Below are 13,338 nucleotides of genomic sequence, written 5' to 3'. Positions count from 1 at the left end.
TTGTTGAATGTCTCCCAATTAACCTTGTCCTCCTGTTTGGTCCATGGTCCTTTCCTCAGTCTTGGGTCTAAAACCTGGTTCCACCGGTAGATCAGCTGGGCTGGGTCACGCCCCTCCATGAAGTAACTCACTGAGTGACAGATGGACAGAGAGATGGTTGTTGGTCGTGTGATAGCTGCTGGGGGACGAGTGTCCTGCATCCTACAACATCAATAGCAGGTGAACGTTGGTCAATAGTCATGCTGTTCTCACATAGACAGTTATTCCCCGGTTTCTGTTCATGCATTCAGAGTTTACTGGACACACTCAGCAGTGAGATATCACAAACAGAAAATGTGATGAACAGAAAATGTGATGAGGTCATTACTCTGCGTGTATGGGAGGAAGTTCCCAATCCTCATCTTGTCCACCAGCTCTCGGAGCTGAGTGTCCTCCTCAGGAGTCCAAGTCCTGCGCTTCAATGTGTCTGAGATGAAGCGCTGGAAGGTCTGCAGACACATGAAGGCTGTCCTGCCAGTCTGAGACAGAGAGAGACAGGTTGGACTCGTGGCTCAAGGATAGGAGACTGGCTAGTCACCAAAGGCTCACTAGTTCAATCCCCGCTTCACCCACATTTAAGTGGCCTCAAGCCCCACTGAAACCCCAACTGCTCCTGATGGGTAGGTTGGTGTGAGCGAAGCTTCACTCTATGGTGATGCCAATACAGTTAGTAGAGAGACACTTGTCTCTAGTTCTTTACTTAATTAGCAGTTCCGCGCCATCAGTAAAAAACCATCAGGATCAGTCAGTCTCCCCTGGTAGGGGGAGAGACAGACTAACTGGGCTAGACACTGAAGGTTGGAACTATTTGGCACCAACTGAATCATGCCTGTATTACCCAGCACCAGGTACCAGACATCTAACCACCAGCTCAACAGGCAGAAACATGGTATCGCTACCTGCTTTGTCGTCCATCTCCGGTCATGTTTAAATGACCACAGCTGACTGTACAGCTGTAAGTGAAGTGGTGTGTCCTATAAACACACTAAAATGGGAACAGTGGATGTTGGCAGACACACAGTTTCCATTTTAGTGTTTATAGGATGCCCCCCACCATTTTAGGTTTGTGTTCTGGGCGGCGTGGCTCAGAGGTAGAGCGGCCGTCTACCAACCGAAGGGTCGCTCGTTCGATCCCTACTTCCCCCGGTGACCATGTCCAAGTGTCCTTGAGCAAGATACTGAACCCCGATTGCTCCTGATGGCCCTGTGACGGACTGGTGACCCGTTCAGGGTGAACCCGCCTCTCACCCAATGTCAGCTGGGATAGGCTCCACCCCCACGAACCTCAACGGATAAGCAGGCTAGAAAATGGATGTGTTTGTCTTCTTTCACAACCTTCCTGCTGGTAAACAAAGGTTCTGGTGGCTGCTGTTGCAGGATGTGCTGCTGATGGAGAATTGTTGGGTGGAGGTTCATTGAGGGAGGGAGGTGCTGGACCTGCTCTACTTGGAAAGTGTCATGAGATAACTTTTGTTGTGATTTGGCGCCGTACAAATAAACCTAACTTGACTTGACTTTCAGACAGGCGTGGGAGAGACAGGTCATGTGTCCTCTCACCCCAAGCTCCTGGGCGATGGTCTCCCACTCTCTCTCCTCGTGTCTCTCAACGTTGTCTCTGAGCTGCTTCACCTCCTCTGGACCCCACCGATTCTTGTTGATGGACGGATGTAAGAAGTTCTGCCAGAAGAGACGAATATCCTCGCCCCCCCTTGTCCCTTCAAACTGAGGATTGGGGGCAAGGACGGAACACTCATTTAAATCTCATACGTCTTAAATCATCTGATCAGATTGGTTCATACTTACATCAATGTTGGAGATTTTTGGCCAGTCATGATCTTCATAACGATCACCAATCAGCTCCTCCTCTTTCTTCTCTCTGACCAATCAGACATAACATACATTAACGACTGTACTTGTGACAGCGTAATGCTTCAAACACACGAATGCCCTCACAGCAATACAAAAGGACAAAGACCAACATACTGAAGCAGCTGGATGTCTTTCTCCAGACTGTCAATCTGAAGTCTCAGCTGCTGCCTGTCTGTCTCAACTGCAGAGGATAACTTCTGGGTCAGGTAGTCAACCCTGGAGCACACAGAGGGACGGACAGAAAGATGTAAATAATAATCGGTATTAGGACAAATTAAGACAACAGACTTATTCTACTATATTTAGAATAATCAGGTTAACAGATCTGGGCCTTCATGCAGCAACATGTTAACTGTGCATGCCAGTGGCACATGTGAACAGTGAATGTAGCTGTGTAAGCTAGCAGCGCATGTCAGCAACAAAAATAGCTGTCCATATTAGCGGCTTGACATCAACAGACATCACAATTGTGTCCAAAATGAAAGACAGGAAGTTTTTTTAAACTCTTGTCAGCACTAATGGACAAATATGATGTTTTCTGAAAATTAGAGCATGTTGTCCAAACAACCAGATATGACAGCAAACATAGTCCAGAAAGTGGATGTTTTCAGATCTCAGCTTTGATACCATTGACCACCATATCCTTCTACAGAGACTGGAACCTGTCACTGGTATTAAAGGAACCACACTAAACTGGTTCAGGTCATATTTACTAGGTCATCTCAGTTGGTACTAGTTAATGATGGTTCCTCTGAGACCACTACAGTCACTTATGGTGTTCCACAAGGGTCTGTGCTTGGACCAGTCCTCTTCACCCTGTACCTGCTTCCTCTAGGTCACATGATCAGGAAACACTCCATTAATGTTCACTGCTATGCTGACGACACTCAGCTGAACTCATCAATGATCCACATGGAATAAACCAGCTGACTGAACTGGAGGCCTGTCTGAAGGACAGGAAACATGGAGGACCATCATTTCCTTTATTAAACTCTGATAAACTGAAGTTCTTGTGCTGGGCCCAAACACCTGAGGACAACCTGATCTGATGAGACAGGTACCCTGGATGGCACCACCCTGGCCCCCAGCACCACCGTAGGAACCTAGGAGTTCTCTTTGACCAGGACCCTTTAACTCCCACATTCAACAAATCTCCAGGACGCCTTCTTCCATCTACGTAACATCGCTAAGATATGACACATCTTGGCTCAAGAAGACGCAGAAAAACTAGTCCCTGCTTTTGTCACTTCCAGGCTGGATTACTGCACATCCCTCCTCCCAGGCTGGACTAATAAGTCCCTAAAGACTCTCCAGCTGGTCCAGAACGCTGCTACCACGTGTTGACTAGAACTGGTAGCAGAGACCAGGTCTCTCCTGGACTGCTTCTCTGCATGGCTCCCTGTCAGATTCAGAACAGAATTTAAAATTCTTCTTCCACCATCAAAGTCCTCAACAATCAGGCTCCTTCATCCCTGACAGAGCTCCTAGTCCCCTATGATCCAGCTAGAACCCTTCACTCCCAGGATGCAGGGTTCCTGCTGGTTCCTAGAGTTCTAACAGTAGAATGGAGCAAGAGCCTTCAGCTATCAGGCTCCCCTCCTGAGGAACCGTCTCCCAGTTTCAGTCCAGGACCCAGACCCCCTCTCTAGGTTTAAGAGCAGACTTAAGACCTCCTTGTTGATCAGACTTCTAGTCAGGACTGCTTAGGCTGGCCCTTAGATCTGCTGCAATAGGCTCAGACTGCTGGGGATCTCCCATGATGCACTGGGCTTCTCTCTCCTCCTCCTGTCCTCATACGTGTTACTAACTCCTCTTCTTCTCTGTAGCTCCACCTGCTCACGTCCCCATCTGTCCATCAGTCTCTCCTCCTTTCTCTCTCTCTTTATCTCTGTCCCTCTCTCTCCTTCTGTCTCTGTCTTCCTCCATTCTGTCTTTGTCTCTGTCCATCAGTCTCTCCTCCTGTCTCTCCCTCTTTATCTCTGTCCCTCTCTCTCCTTCTCTCTCTCTGTCCTCCTCCATTCTCTCTTTGTCTGTCCATCAGTCTCTCTTCCTATCTCTCTCTTTATCTCTGTCCCTCTCTTTCCTTCTGTCTCTGTCCTCCTTCATTCTCTGTCTTTGTCTCTGTCCATCAGTCTCTCCTCCTTTCTCTCCCTCTTTATCTCTGTCCCTCTTTCCTTCTGTCTTTCTCTCCCTTTTTATCTCTGTCCCTCTCTTTCCCTCTGTCTCTCTGTCTTCCTCCATTCTCTGTCTTTGTCTCTGTCCATCAGTCTCTCCCTTTTTATCTCTGTCCCTCTCTTTCCTTCTGTCTCTCTGTCTTCCTCCATTCTCTGTCTTTGTCTCTGTCCATCAGTCTCTCCTCCTTTCTCTCTCTCTTTATCTGTCTTCCTCCATTCTCTGTCTTTGTCTCTGTCCATCAGTCTCTCCTCCTTTCTCTCTCTCTTTATCTCTGTCCCTCTCTTTCCTTCTGTCTCTCTGTCTTCCTCCATTCTCTGTCTTTGTCTCTGTCCACCAGTCTCTCCTCCTTTCTCTCTCTCTTTATCTCTGTCCCTCTCTTTCCTTCTGTCTCCCTGTCTTTCTCCATTCTGTCTTTGTCTCTGTCCATCAGTCTCTGTCTTTGTCTCTGTCCATCAGTCTCTCCTCCTTTCTCTCTCTCTCTTTATCTCTGTCCCTCTCTTTCCTTCTGTCTCTCTGTCTTCCTCCATTCTGTCTTTGTCTCTGTCCATCAGCCTCTCCTCCTGTCTCTCCCTCTTTATCTCTGTCCCTCTCTCTCCTTCTGTCTCTCTGTCTTCCTCCATTCTCTGTCTTTGTCTCTGTCCATCAGTCTCTCCTCCTTTCTCTCTCTCTTTATCTCTGTCCCTCTCTTTCCTTCTGTCTCTCTGTCTTCCTCCATTCTCTGTCTTTGTCTCTGTCCTTCTCGCCTGCTCTCTCTCCGTCCCCACTGATCCTGGATCTGCTCCACCTTCCTGCTGGTAAAGGAAGGTTCTGGTGGCTGCTGTTGCAGGATGTGCTGCTGATGGAGAATTGTTGGGTGGAGGTTCATTGAAGGAGGGAGGTGCTGGACCTGCTCTACTTGGACAGAGTCAGGACAGAACTTTGACAAACGAAACACTGATTGTTATGTTGCATCAAGAGAATTCAAATTACTAATTCAAAAAGTCTCAATTCCATATAACAGAATCTTTACTTTATCTCATCCTTGTTATCTTCAAATCTCATTGTACTGTGTATAATGAGAAGAAAGGCTTTCTATTCTAGTATCTATAAGTTGAAGAAATCCTGATTCACTGCTGTCACTAGCGTCTATGATCAAACAAAAATCTGTCATCTTGTCGTACAAACTCACAACCAGCAAGCTAACATCCACCAGAAAATACACAACCATGATGAGAGTAAATAACACTAAAGATTTGGAGCGCCCCCTGCTGAACAAACAAGCAACCAACACAACTGATAAAGTACTCAAGCACCTTTTAAAATATAACTTGTTTTCACATCAACAAAAGTCTACCCTGACTCATTTAAATCTATAAAAAGGACCAAAATTAGAGGAATGGCCAGTGATCAATCATCAATAGGACAGATGAGAAGAACAAAGTGATTTCACTTGGAGAGCTTGGGTTGGATGAGTCTCCTCAGACTGTCTCTGGCCACCGAATGGATCAACAGGGTTTTCTGCCAGCTTTCCCCTTCAGACAGGACAGACAGAGGCCATGAGGTCAGATTCCTAAGAAGGTTTTCATTCAAGAGGTTCTTCATCCTTACATCGTTTTACTCTCAGTTTTTTGTCATCCAAAGAGCCTGTCAACTTGGAGGTCTTCTCCTTTGTCTCCTGATTGGCTGGAGGACCCTAATGAAAGAATGACACAGCATCTCAGTGGTTGCTGGACAGCAGATGCTGTTGAAACTGTCTGTCTGTCTTCGTGTCTCACCAGTCCTGTCAGCTTGTCCTTGAAGTAGGGTTTGAGGAAGTGACCCAGGTACATCCTCACTGGCTTCTGGTAAGACGAGGAGGCGGGCTGTTCTCTGAGATGCTCTTTCATTGGTCCAGACAAATGTGAGATGACCTCCTCCTACGGACACACAACATCTGACTTCAGTTCTCACCAGGTGTGATGCACCTCTGTGGATTTCCGAGTGAAACATGGTGAATAATACAATGTGAAAACTAGTGTAGACCAAAAAAATCAGATGTATGAAACTATGCGTATGAATAAATCTAATCACATTGTACAACCCAGTCAAGGTGAATCTGAGTGCACATGTAGAGCATCAGACTCCACCCTGACTTCAACATGCAAATTAGTATGAACAGGCCTTACAGGTCCACCGGCCTCCCTCCTTGGTCAGGAAACAAGAAAAAGAAAAACTTTCTAATGTTACCATCATACATCAGTGATCCCCCCCCAGACAATCGGCAGCTGGTCAGAAAGTTCTGACTCTGTAGCTTAACAGGTAAAAAAGCAAGTCACTCACCTGAACCACTGATCAGTGACCACGCAGCAAAGACAGCACCCACTTACAGAGTTTCAAAAGCATTTATTTTAAATCATTTTATCTATTAAATAAGTGACTTGGAAACAAGTGCTCATCCTGCCAAGCCGAGCTGTTTGCTGGCATCAATGAATTGTGGCGTGGTCCCGCCCACCTCACCACAGTATTTGGCAATGTGCATGTGAGTATCATGTATCATTTGCTTGTAGGTTTTTTCAAAAGGTGACAGTTAGTGGGGGCTCAGATTAGCCCCACCCCCTAGCTCTGCTGCTATAGACCTAGACAGGCGGGGATCTCCCATGATGCACTGGGCTTCTCCCTCCTCCTGTCCTCCTTCCTGTCTCACAGCTGCAGGTCACTAACTGGACTTCTTCCTCTGAGTCTTGGTGCTTCTCACCTCCCACATCCCTGAGGGATGCTGCTGGAGGAGGAGGCTGCAGACCTGCTGAGCCTCAGGCTGACACCTCCTACCACTAGTAGTACTGGTACTAGTAGCACTACCACTAGTAGAACTGGTACTAGTAGCACTACCACTAGTAGTACTGGTATTAGTAGTACTACCACGAGTAGTACCAGTACACCTCCCACATCCCTGAGGGATGCTGCTGGAGGAGGAGGCTGCAGACCTGCTGAGCCTCAGGCTGACACCTCCTACCACGAGTAGTACTGGTACTAGTAGCACTACCACTAGTAGAACTGGTACTAGTAGCACTACCACTAGTAGTACTGGTATTAGTAGTACTACCACTAGTAGTACCAGTACACCTCCCACATCCCTGAGGGATGCTGCTGGAGGAGGAGGCTGCAGACCTGCTGAGCCTCAGGCTGACACCTCCTACCACTAGTAGTACTGGTACTAGTAGCACTACCACTAGTAGAACTGGTACTAGTAGCACTACCACTAGTAGTACTGGTATTAGTAGTACTACCACTAGTAGTACCAGTACACCTCCCACATCCCTGAGTGATGCTGCTGGAGGAGGAGGCTGCAGACCTGCTGAGCCTCAGGCTGACACCTCCTACCACTAGTAGTACTGGTACTAGTAGCACTACCACTAGTAGAACTGGTACTAGTAGGACTACCACTAGTAGTACTGGTATTAGTAGTACTACCACTAGTAGTACCAGTACACCTCCCACATCCCTGAGTGATGCTGCTGGAGGAGGAGGCTGCAGACCTGCTGAGCCTCAGGCTGACACCTCCTACCACTAGTAGTACTGGTACTAGTAGCACTACCACTAGTAGAACTGGTACTAGTAGCACTACCACTAGTAGTACTGGTATTAGTAGTACTACCACTAGTAGTACCAGTACACCTCCCACATCCCTGAGTGATGCTGCTGGAGGAGGAGGCTGCAGACCTGCTGAGCCTCAGGCTGACACCTCCTACCACGAGTAGTACTGGTACTAGTAGCACTACCACTAGTAGTACTGGTATTAGTAGTACTACCACTAGTAGTACCAGTACACCTCCCACATCCCTGAGTGATGCTGCTGGAGGAGGAGGCTGCAGACCTGCTGAGCCTCAGGCTGACACCTCCTACCACGAGTAGTACTGGTACTAGTAGCACTACCAGTAGTAGAACTGGTACTAGTAGTACTACCACTAGTAGTACTGGTATTAGTAGCACTACCACGAGTAGTGCTGGTACTAGTAGTACTACCACTAGTAGTACCAGCACACCTCCCACATCCCTGAGTGATGCTGCTGGAGGAGGAGGCTGCAGACCTGCTGAGCCTCAGGCTGACACCTCCTACCACTAGTAGTACTGGTACTAGTAGCACTACCACTAGTAGAACTGGTACTAGTAGTACTACCACTAGTAGTACTGGTATTAGTAGTACTACCACTAGTAGTACCAGTACACCTCCCACATCCCTGAGTGATGCTGCTGGAGGAGGAGGCTGCAGACCTGCTGAGCCTCAGGCTGACACCTCCTACCACGAGTAGTACTGGTTCTAGTAGCACTACCACTAGTAGAACTGGTACTAGTAGTACTACCACTAGTAGTACTGGTATTAGTAGCACTACCACGAGTAGTGCTGGTACTAGTAGTACTACCACTAGTAGTACCAGCACACCTCCCACATCCCTGAGTGATGCTGCTGGAGGAGGAGGCTGCAGACCTGCTGAGCCTCAGGCTGACACCTCCTACCACTAGTAGTACTGGTACAAGTAGTACTACCACTAGTATTACTGGTACAAGTACTACTACCACTCATAGTACTACTAAGTGTTGAACCAATACACCTCCTATATCCCTGATGATGCTGGAGGAGGCTGCAGACCTACAGAGCCTCAGGTTGACACATCCTACCACTTGTAGTACTATCACTCGTAGTTCTAGTACCAGTACTACTAGAGGTAGGAGTTCTTATTATTGGCAGCTAGTTAGGGCCTGAGCCAGTCCCTGGCGAAGACCCTGTTATGTTTCAAAGTCACACTCGCCACTTCAAACGTTAATTTGACCCCCTAAACATGCTTGAAAACTCACCAAATTTGGTACGCACATCGGGTGCGGCGAAAAATTCGATAATTAAAAAAAAAAAAGGCGCTCTACTCAATAGCGCCACCTACATACACAAAAAACCACGCCACAACCTGTAGGAATGTCCTACAGACATGGGACAAACACCATTGAACTCGTCTCATCAAGACGGATAAATCATACACTCACACCCCTGACCTAACTGTAACAGGATGTCCACAATTTGGACACGAATGTCTAATTTTGGACAATTTTGCGCCCCAAACAAAATCTATCTCCTCCTAAACCGTAAATGCCAGGGCTTCCAAACTTTCACACATTGCTCTCCCAACTGTGCTCTTCAAAAATCATTAAAGGCTAATATACTACGCGCTCGGTTTGGATTTTATGAGCCGTCAAAGTGGGGGAGACACATTTCACCTTACAATGGAAGTCTATGGGGAGAGCGTGTCCTCTCAGGGTACATACTCTCGAACAAATGCTTCTCACATCTACACCATACATCGCACAGCTTTTAAAAACACACCACTGTATTCCTGACAAAAATCCCTACCAAAATATGGTATTTTGTGTTACTTTTGACCAACGTATGCCGACTTATTCAGCTTTTCCACCCTACATTTCTCTTAATCCTCCACTCTCTCCACTCTAGCACAGATCAGAGACAGAGCAGTGGGGGAGGGGTTCTTAAAGGGCCAGCTCTCAGCTCTGCTCTCACTCTAGCACAGATCAGAGACAGAGCAGTGGGGGAGGGGTTCTTAAAGGGCCGGCTCTCAGCTCTGCTCTCCACTCTAGCACAGATCAGAGACAGAGCAGTGGGGGAGGGGTTCTTAAAGGGCCAGCTCTCAGCTCTGCTCTCACTCTAGCACAGATCAAAGACAGAGCAGTGGGGAGGGGTTCTTAAAGGGCCAGCTCTCAGCTCTGCTCTCCACTCTAGCACAGATCAGAGACAGAGCAGTGGGGGAGGGGTTCTTAAAGGGCCAGCTCTCAGCTCTGCTCTCACTCTAGCACAGATCAGAGACAGAGCAGTGGGGGAGGGGTTCTTAATGGACCAGCTCTCAGCTCTGCTCTCACTCTAGCACAGATCAGAGACAGAGCAGTGGGGGAGGGGTTCTTAATGGGCCAGCTCTCAGCTCTGCTCTCCACTCTAGCACAGATCAGAGACAGAGCAGTGGGGGAGGGGTTCTTAAAGGGCCAGCTCTCAGCTCTGCTCTCACTCTAGCACAGATCAAAGACAGAGCAGTGGGGGAGGGGTTCTTAAAGGGCCAGCTCTCAGCTCTGCTCTCACTCTAGCACAGATCAAAGACAGAGCAGTGGGGGAGGGGTTCTTAAAGGGCCAGCTCTCAGCTCTGCTCTCACTCTAGCACAGATCAAAGAAAGTGCAGCGGGGGAGGGGTTCTTAAAGGGCCAGCTCTCAGCTCTGCTCTCCACTCTAGCACAGATCAAAGACAGAGCAGTGGGGGAGGGGTTCTTAAAGGGCCAGCTCTCAGCTCTGCTCTCACTCTAGCACAGATCAGAGACAGAGCAGTGGGGGAGGGGTTCTTAAAGGGCCAGCTCTCAGCTCTGCTCTCACTCTAGCACAGATCAGAGACAGAGCAGTGGGGGAGGGGTTCTTAAAGGGCCAGCTCTCAGCTCTGCTCTCCACTCTAGCACAGATCAGAGACAGAGCAGTGGGGGAGGGGTTCTTAAAGGGCCAGCTCTCAGCTCTGCTCTCAGCTCTGACAGAGATGGCAGAGAGCGAGCAGAGAAGGGAGGGGCTCTTAAAGGGCCGGCTCTCAGCTCTGCACTCACACTGTGCAGCGCACTGAGGCTCGTATCTCCTAAACTACAAGGCCTAGGGATTTGCCGATTACACCGTTGGATTCGGGCTGGCGATCCGGCCGCGGCTGCGCGGGGGCTCAGGCCCTAACAATGCTGCTTGCAGCTTTAATTTAATATGACTGTTGTTGTGTGTCTTAACTCTCCCGTCCTCCGCCCATCTGTCTCCCTCTACTTGTCTTTCTCCCTCTCACTCTCCCCAACAGGGAAGCAGAGAGCGCCCCCTATCTCTGTGTGTATAAACTCGCTCTTATTATAAATATACTCATATATCCACGGACATGAGGACGATCGTGTCCTGCACAGCTGCAGGGGTTCAGCTCAATCGGCAGCAGATGAGCTCGTCATGGTCTCAGTCAAACAAATGCACCACTAAGTCATCGTGGTGTCTGAACATACGTGTTCGTTTCCTCTTGTGAGGCCAAAGCTGACACTTTTATCCAGGTGTCTGACGAAGATTCTTATGTTTCATTGCTGTCTTTGGTAAATCCTTAATAACTATTTTCATGCTTTTGTTTCCTAGCATCACCTCTAGATGTTGCCTACACACCAGCCAGGACATTGGCGTGGACCTGGTCTCTGCGGTTCAGTTCTGACCTGGCCTCTGCGGTTCAGTTCTGACTTGGTCTCTGCGGTTCAGTTCTGACCTGGCCTCTGCGGTTCAGTTCTGACTTGGTCTCTGCGGTTCAGTTCTGACCTGGTCTCTGCGGTTCTGTGTCAGCAGCATCTCCAGCTGGTTGAGCGTGTCCTGAAGCACTTGCTGGTAAACCAGGTTCATCTGAAGGCATGATTCCACTGATGGGGACAGACCCAACTGACACACACACACACGTCAGTGAAGGATGTGGTTTTTGTAATCATCGCATGTGTCTGATGGTGAACTGACCTCGCTGCTGCTGCTGCTGCTGCTGCTGCTGCTGCTGCTGTCGTCATCTAACCTCCAGAAACACACAAGACCAAACATCAAAGTCCAACACAGAGACAGACCTCGTCAACATGCCATCAACAGACCTGAGACTTCGACGGGGCTGTGTGGTCTGAGGACATACTCCAGGTTCTGGATCTCTGATTGGATCTTTTCTCTTTGAGCCCAAAGACCTGCAGCCGTCTGCCAACACACACAGTGGAAACAAAAGCAAGTGGGGCAGGGACGTCCTGTTGAGGTACTGGTGAAGCTATTTAAGAGATCTGTAGCGCCAGGAAACTGGTGGACGGTGCCGTGTGTGCGCTGTATGTTTGGGGCACGTTCAGCTTCATCCGGTATGTGCTGTTAGCAGGCTAGCTGACGCGAGCAGGCTAGCTGATGTTAGCAGGCTAGCTGACGTTAGAGTTCATGGGTAAGATGTGAGACACTGTAGCTTCACTGACCCAGGATTGACAAAGGCCTGGTCAACCATTTTGTTTCTTGATTGTTTGGATGTGTCACCTGACAAGTGTGAGACAAATCAGTGAGGTTATTTGATTTATTTTCAGGAGCCATTGTTGTTGACAGTCCAGACACCGCCATTGCAGCGTGTGCCAGTTGTGGTGATGTGGAATGTCAACGCTTTTTAAATTATGTTGTTATGGTCACAGGTTGTCACACAACATCACACTGTTCAACAACTGAGAGTGTGTGTGTTTTACCTGTTCCACGTCCTTGTCACTGTTGTCCTCATCTGATTGGTCATCTGGTCAAAGAGAAACAAGACGCCAGTCAGACTGATGCTGGGACAGGCTCTCCGCCACACACACACACACACACACACACACACACACACGCTCGCTCTCTCTCTCACACACACACACACACACACACACACACACACACACCTGTCTCACTGCTCAGCAGCACCGGATCAATGTTAGTTCCACTCAGACTCTGTTCCAGCTCCTCCACCTGCCTCTGGATCCGGTCTCTCTCCTCAGACAGAGAGGACATCTGAGGACACACATGCAGACGCAGATCTGATCACGTGATAGTGAAAGTTGCAAATGTAACATTAAATGTAAACACGTTTAGTCATCGACGTCTGTTTACTGTTACTACAGTAGTTGATTTACGAAGTGAACTGCAGTAGTCCTGCTTGTAGCTGCAGAGACATCGAGTGTAACGTGTAGTGCAGCAGTGGTACCGTGTGTACCGCAGTAGTTGAAGTATTACAACAGGAAATAAACTCACCATTGTTGTTGGTTTTTTTTCGTATTTATGCTCCTCGCGCGCTGCACGCCTCCAATCAACGCAGCTTGACCTTCTCCATATTACCCAGCAGGCTTTGCGGGTGGAAGCGGCCCGCGCAGTGTTTCGGGTTTCAGACAGGTCCCGGGTCCGGAGATCCGGGTAATTCGCCGACGAACTCCACCTATTTGTCTCGACTGACCTGATCAGTTTGCGAGACTCCGAACCCGGACCACTGATGCGGGTGGGGCCTCCAGTCGTATCATGTGATGACCATCCACTCGTCCGCTGACTCAGCTGGGCGTCTCTCGGAAATGTTTCATTGTTTTACCTTTTTAAGTACACTGTGACGAAGGAACATTATTGAAATCATCACTTAAATACACTCTGTTCCTGCACCGGTCCTACAACTAACTCTGTCTCCACGTAACTTCCGGTGTAGCAGCTCTTTGCGTCCGGATGACATTTCCGGT

The 13,338-nt window shown here is 48.6% G+C and overlaps 1 protein-coding gene across 3 annotated transcripts in view; it reads right to left on the bottom strand.

Moving 5' to 3' along the window:
- Window positions 1–13,301, bottom strand: part of snapc4 (small nuclear RNA activating complex, polypeptide 4) — a 27,561-nt gene extending 14,260 nt beyond the window's left edge. For 2 of the 3 annotated variants that reach the window (XR_015116320.1, XM_086205566.1), the window contains exons 1-14: window positions 12,869–13,301; window positions 12,520–12,628; window positions 12,334–12,377; window positions 11,719–11,815; window positions 11,594–11,640; window positions 11,405–11,521; window positions 5,838–5,978; window positions 5,671–5,755; window positions 5,513–5,594; window positions 2,023–2,124; window positions 1,843–1,915; window positions 1,597–1,761; window positions 368–518; window positions 24–130 (exon numbers count right to left, since the gene is read on the bottom strand). Coding sequence is in view for 2 of the 3 variants with exons in the window: in XM_086205566.1 (XP_086061692.1) it covers window positions 24–130; window positions 368–518; window positions 1,597–1,761; window positions 1,843–1,915; window positions 2,023–2,124; window positions 5,513–5,594; window positions 5,671–5,755; window positions 5,838–5,978; window positions 11,405–11,521; window positions 11,594–11,640; window positions 11,719–11,815; window positions 12,334–12,377; window positions 12,520–12,628; window positions 12,869–12,871 (1,323 nt within the window). In the remaining variant the exon portion in view is untranslated. Of the gene's footprint in view, window positions 1–23; window positions 131–367; window positions 519–1,596; window positions 1,762–1,842; window positions 1,916–2,022; window positions 2,125–5,512; window positions 5,595–5,670; window positions 5,756–5,837; window positions 5,979–11,404; window positions 11,522–11,593; window positions 11,641–11,718; window positions 11,816–12,333; window positions 12,378–12,519; window positions 12,629–12,750; window positions 12,828–12,868 lie in introns of those variants that run through there. The other variant, XM_086205567.1, reaches the window with a different exon arrangement.
- Window positions 13,302–13,338: the final 37 nt, after the last annotated feature.

This window comes from Aulostomus chinensis, chromosome 6, assembly GCF_037954235.1.
Source record: "Aulostomus chinensis isolate RoL2024-O1b breed Wild chromosome 6, RoL_Achi_v1.0, whole genome shotgun sequence".
Taxonomy (NCBI): domain Eukaryota; kingdom Metazoa; phylum Chordata; class Actinopteri; order Syngnathiformes; family Aulostomidae; genus Aulostomus; species Aulostomus chinensis.
The sequence above is the reverse complement of the archived record's forward strand: the minus strand, read 5'-3'. Positions and strand labels throughout refer to the sequence as shown.